General features: G+C 33.9%; 1 protein-coding gene across 1 annotated transcript; it reads right to left on the minus strand.

The window, feature by feature from the left end:
* Positions 232–4,892, minus strand: LOC109834388 (protein DROOPING LEAF-like). The gene is made up of 7 exons (XM_020402398.1): positions 4,707–4,892; positions 4,305–4,442; positions 3,470–3,566; positions 3,327–3,375; positions 819–894; positions 628–708; positions 232–516 (listed from the first exon to the last, which is right to left on the minus strand). Exons 1-7 carry the CDS (start codon positions 4,773–4,775, stop codon positions 451–453), a joined length of 576 nt encoding a protein of 191 aa, XP_020257987.1. The 5' UTR covers positions 4,776–4,892; the 3' UTR covers positions 232–450.

Consider the following 6,370-nt stretch of genomic DNA (forward strand, 5'->3'; position numbering starts at 1 on the left):
ATAATTTGAATTTTTATCATCTTTATGTCATTTTTTTTATCAGATAGCAGCCTCATCAAAGCTAGATAACAAGGATACATCAATAAATTAGGGTAGGGTGTTTGTCTTCTATTCATTCCAGTAAGTTCGGTAACTTACACTATCTTGAAACTGTAAACTCCTATATGATACAGTTACTAGTCCATACGGCGATTCAACGAATAAGAAAGTGTATAATTGACATCTACAAAATTTTACAACTGATTGTTAAGTTTTGTCTAGAAAATGAACTATTTATGTTTTGAGAAATAACAAATACTGATATGTAAAGTTTTTCAGGAGTAAGCATGCTCCAGGAATGTATGAAAGCAAAACAAATAGAGATTCATCAAACATACATGCCACACTGATCATCAAATAACATAAAGCATGTCCCATATCTAGAGGGCTATGAGGCATAAATAAAATGGTCTAGTTGCGCTCCATTTCCCTGAAAAGATTAAAGCTTTCTCCTGCAAAACCATCACCGACACTTTTCTGCACATTCCAAGAATAAAAATCAATGAAGAAATTTAACTAGGTAATAATAATAATATGATGATGATATAAATTAGCTTTCCTTTGAGCAAGAAGAGTGAAGTTACATACTGGTTGAAGGCCGCTAGGTCTTACTGCAGTAACGTTGTTGTCAGCAGTCAGAACTGTAGTTCGAGGTTCACACTTAGCCCACTGTAATTAGTATATCGATCAAATTAGCTCGCAAAAAATTATGAAATATCATGCAAATATTCATAGAGAAAGCGATGAAACGGTAGTATACACTATATATTTTTACGTACATTTTTTGAAGCCATGCTAAAGGCTTCTCTATGAGGAATTTCAGGATTAGCTGCCTTGATGCGCTGTATTTCCTCCCTGTCAAGCATCAATTCTCAAGTTAGATCTACTAAAAACAATATACGAAATAATATTGCTTATTAGTTACCTTCGAGAGTGTACTTCCAAATTGCAATTTCCCCCTCCTTTTGGTTAAGTATAAAGACATATTTGGTAGTCACGGCAATATGATGCATCATCACTGAACTTCGTCTCCTAACTGCTACTAATCCATTTATGTCCTTGATGATAATTGGAAACATTTTTCTTTACCACATCTGACTTTTACGATCTAAAATGTCATTCTATATAAAATGCCGAAATGGCGGGAAATGTTACGTTTTGACAGATACTGAGGGTTTAGATCGATGGTTTACGTGAATTTGACACTATCAGGTTTAAATGGTTGAAAAGATTTTCTAGAAACCAGGATCGATCAAGCCTTGCTTCATAAAGATGATAATCAAGAACTATCTACAAGCCAGTTCAAAGTTGGGGAATTTTAAATACCCAGATCCTTTGCTCCAACCAGTTATGAATTTTCACCGACAACAGTTTTTTCTGAAGTTACTAGGTGGATAATTCAATGGAAATTCGAATGGCATAAATCCACGCACATAATTAATTAATATATAGGATGGATTTATATAAGAAATAAATTCTTTTTAGGTATTAAGGAATCCATATACCGTCTATATATGGCCAATCCAAGATTTTACTCCAGTCGTGACCAGGGCCCGTATGCTCGAGCGGTGTCCTACCTTAATTCTAGTTGTGTCCTAAGCAGTACAAAGTGTAAGGAAAACTACGCAATATAGTGGTATTATGTGACACCAAACACTATGTTGATTCACCCTATAATGTTCTCGAGGATTCAAATTAACAATTTATTCACTGTAGTGCATGTATAGAAGCCGAATCAAAACTAAGCCACCTCTTTCTTACTTGTTACGGATTATGAACTTGACGGTATAGAGGATGATATTCTGTATGCATCTTCTCGTGTCTTTGGACTACATATATGCTACACATTATTATATCATAAGAATTATTGAGTCTAATGAACTTTTCAAAGTCCCACGTGTTAGATTAACTGGCCGAGTCTTATAAATCTAAAAGCCCAGTCTGAGTGTTAGTATCTGGCAGCTCAAGTCCGAGACAGAAGCATCTTCAAGCCGAGATCCGCTAGAAGAATCCAAGTCCGAAATGAAATGCTCCTTTTACTCAGGCCTTCGCTAAGAAATGTCTCGAACAACAAAGTGACCTATCAGCTTCAATAGTTATACTCCGCCGTCCAATCACCATCGCATTTAGTGTTTAGCCAGAGCCATTATGACTCTTCAGCCTGAAGATATGACTCTTCAGACGACGCCGGGACCTCCGCCATTCTGTCACTATCACATTAAATGCAAAGGTGACTCATTCAGCTGACTGTTGACATGTGTAAAGTGCGAACTAATCAACCTACTACACCAACCCGATCAAATTATTTAACGTGCCCATGGCAACCCTCTAGAAATAATGGGCCATCTCCACTACTCTAAAAGTACGTAAAAATTGTTGTATAACACCCTAAAACTAGATTCTGCATCTTTCAAATTTGTTTAATCTATTAATGACTTGAACGTTAGTGGGCACGCCAAAGCAATCAACTCTGACTCTCTAACATGTGTTACATGTGCAGGAATCTACTTCTTTCTGATTGACCAGCTATCAAGAAAAATTAATAGACCCTAAACTTCTCTAAATATCCATTTACCCACACAATCAATTCTCTGACATAAACACACAGGAAGAAAGTAGTTTGTCTAGTTGACAATTGATATTAAGGACGAATCTCAAAAAGCTTTAATAATTAATGAAAAGAGAAACAAAATATAGCTAAATTAATGAAAAAAATTATGGCAGCAGTAGAAATTAAGAGCTAAAAAATGCTAGCTGATTTTTTCTTCTTCTTTCATCCATTGTGTTAGTTTTGGGATCTGGCAAATAATAAGGAATATATATAGTTAGTGAAAACAGTAGTATATATATATAGTTGAAAAATAAGGAGTAACATAGAAAAAGCATGAACCAAAAATACATCTGACCATTTAAGAAATAATCATCCAATTCATCATTTTTAAACTACATTCATCGATCCTATCTAATACAAGCTATTTTCCTATGAAATTAACGATTTGCTTGTTAAGTTCCCCTTTTATATAGTACAAAATGACAAACTAATAGTTATTTCATATTTACTTTTGATAAAGTTACTTCAGATAAGAAATGACTTGCATTGCAAGGATTTGGCACTGCTCCTTCTATTATGAAAAAATTAGCATTAGTAAACATCTCATGGAGAACTCTTTTTGTGAATTAAGTAAAACTTTAGCCAACAGAATATTTGCATCAAAAGCATAATACATTTCTACAAGGAATCGGAATATACATATAAATTAGATCTAACTATCACTAAATATTCTTACTTCATAAATCGGTTGTAAGCAGATGGTAGTCGATGTTTCTTCTCTGGAGCTGCCATAGATATTAACAATCAAGTTATAACAATGAAAACATGTATAACGGAGAAATAATTTTGAGCTAAATTAGTAAATGTTGCTTTACGTACGTTTCACAACAAATGGCACATTTGAGTTTGTTTGATCTCCAGATGAAGATGAAGATGACGCAGAGCTTTGACTCTTTCTACAATCATTGCAAGGATCCTAAATAATTCACAATAAAGTGAGCAGACATTCAGATTAGCTCCTACATTCTCTGTCAGGGTAATATATAATAACTTCACTACTATCATTTAATAGGTGACATAAAGAGAATTATAGCATTTTGCTAAAGAGCTACTTGATCTTGTAATTTCCGCTGATATATTATATTAATAAATTTTATATGTATGTATAAATGTTCAGAAGTACCCATATAATGATTCTTATGTAGTACATATTCATGAAAGTCTTTGCAAACCGATCGATAAAGTAATCAAAATGAGTATTCTTCCTCTTAAGCCTTGAAAGAAAAAGGAATTAAATATAGAAACTCTTAAAAAGAAGATTTTAGCACCAATATAGTTTTACACCTTGAGTTTAATTTATAAGAATAGAAAAATCATTTTTTTCATAAGAAAATAAGATTGATATACCAAGAGTAAAAGACAATGAGAAAAATCTGTCTATTTTCATTTATAAACTTTTTTTTGGTGGAAAGATAAAACGTATTGTTACAAACTGAAGCCAATTTTTAGTTATTGGATGTTGCCACTACTAATACAATATTGTCTAATTGAAAGGGGCAAACATCGATCCAATGCAGAATTTAATCAACCTACGTCTATATACCTAAAACATTTTACTTCACTTATAATACATTGCATCATCATATCCGAAAAATTAGGAGACGGTATAGTTTCAACTTAATCGATATATATACTATTGAGAGCCAATGCCGACCTGAAATAATTCCAAATGAAGGTCACTAGTGCAATGGGTTTGAACCCACGGCGGTCTTGGACTAAGGAAAGAGAGATGGTTGCAATGACCGCATTTCACAGTCACCGTCTCCATTAACCTTTTGCTAGGAACTCCGACCTGCAACCAAATTAAAATACATTCACAAAAACATGATCTATTTCTCCCCTTAAAAAGAAATAAATTGAAAATAAACTATATATGCATTATAAACTAACATATATGATTAAATTAGCGGGGGTCTCTTGCTCCTTGGTAATGAAATTCTTTCATTCACCCGGAAAAAGAAAAACAAAAGTGAGTCTTCTGCTTTATTTGCAGATGTGATGATAACACTTTATAAACATTAGGAACCAATAAATTTGTAATTTTAAGGTAAATTACCGCAAGAACAGTGTTACAGTAGGCGCAATGAACGTAGCATAGATGCTCTGAGGGTGAAAACAAATCCATGCTGAATATAATGTTAATTAAGCGAGAAACAAAAACAAAGGAAGCAAGAGGAAGAAGAAGAAGAAGGAGAGGAAGAAGAAGGGAGTCATAGAAAATGGGATTAGCTCCTTTTCCTTGTTTTATTGATGGGAAAAATCTAGGGTTTCTATTCTCGCAATAATGCCTAAAGAGTGAAGACACATGGTAGGTACGGCCGAGCTACAATGACAAAAAATGTACGGTCTAACGTTAAAAGAAAGAAAGATGAAACTGAGGGGATTCTTTTTTCAAGTGGTAAATTATTAATTTTTGAGTAAAATCCTCATAAGCCACATCTTCCAATACTCTATTTTCCAATAAATCTCCTTATCCTATATGCTTAACAAAAAAAATTACTAAGCGCTCCATCCAACCCTATTGACTGGTAATTTAAATCTATGACATACTAAGTATAATATGTTGTTTGGCTCAAATCACTGCTAAAATAATCACTAGTTATTGATGCCCTTGTCCATGATTTAGCTTATAAATCCCATACATTTACTCCTATATCAGTAGCTTGCAAAGATATGCTTCTATAAGTCAATATGGGAATCAAGTGCATTAAATGGCTAGTCATTTTCTGGGAATGGTTTGCAGCAAACATTGCACTTTGTGGGTCCTAGTACATGCATTACGCCAGCAAGTACTCATGGCCAAGGGCATGATAAATGGTACCAAAGCATTTACCCAGTTCAAAATATGGAACTAAGTGTTACCATGAGAGCACGGAAGGAGTTATTTTCACAACTTGCGAGTCACCTCTAGAATTCACATCACCTAGTGATCATCCTGTGATAGACTATGGTCATGTGGCGATGAGAATGTCGCGTATTTGAGGTGGGGTGACTACGATTCCACACTTTTCAGTGCGACATTGTATTAATGAGTTTATAGTGCTGGTCATGGAAATCAAGTATAAAAATATGTCTAACATTTTTGCATATACTGCCACAATAGACTTACGAACCCACGGCATGACAGAAGCTCATCTATGGACATTAATAAAATTGTAAGTTAGAGCTCAAAAGAATGGCCATGGTCTCTACGATATACATATTATGGAGGGAAAGAAATAGAAGACTGTTCCAGGGGATAAGTAAGGATGCTGATACTGTGATCAAAGAAATCAAGATGGAGATTTTATACATTGTTCTCAATAACCCAGCAAGTCCATATCAAAATGTAAAGTGTTAGAGGGTTTTTTTTTGGTTTTTCAGTTTCCCCTTTTCTTTTGTTACTCAGTTTAGTTTTTAAAAAACTGAGTTTTCTTAAGGTGTATTAAACGTTCAAATTTTGGTAGTGAATAAAATTTTTCATTCACAAAAAAAAATTGTAAGTTAGAGACGAACTTTTAATTTTTCAAATATGCGTTTAAATTACCACTTGGATGAGTCAACCCAAACATATAAATGAACTATAGATCTTGATATGACGATGCCATGATAGCTTCTTTGGTTGAAATTGTTGGATAGCAGGTTATTGGGACAAACAAAATTCCTAGTCTGTTTTGGTTTTGGTTTTAGAATTATTGGGATTCCTAGTCGGTTTTGGTTTTGATTTTAGAATTGTTGGAT

Source organism: Asparagus officinalis, chromosome 3, assembly GCF_001876935.1.
Source record: "Asparagus officinalis chromosome 3, Aspof.V1, whole genome shotgun sequence".
NCBI lineage: Eukaryota > Viridiplantae > Streptophyta > Magnoliopsida > Asparagales > Asparagaceae > Asparagus > Asparagus officinalis.

Bases quoted from the DNA above. Each gene is read 5' to 3' on its own strand.
- LOC109834388 (XM_020402398.1), bottom strand. From the start codon at position 4,775: ATGGATTTGTTTTCACCCTCAGAGCATCTATGCTACGTTCATTGCGCC. The intron at 4,443-4,706 runs GTAATTTACCTT...ATTTGGTTGCAG, and splicing joins ACTGTAACACTGTTCTTGCG to GTCGGAGTTCCTAGCAAAAG. The intron at 709-818 runs GTACGTAAAAAT...TACTAATTACAG, and splicing joins TTAGCATGGCTTCAAAAAAT to TGGGCTAAGTGTGAACCTCG.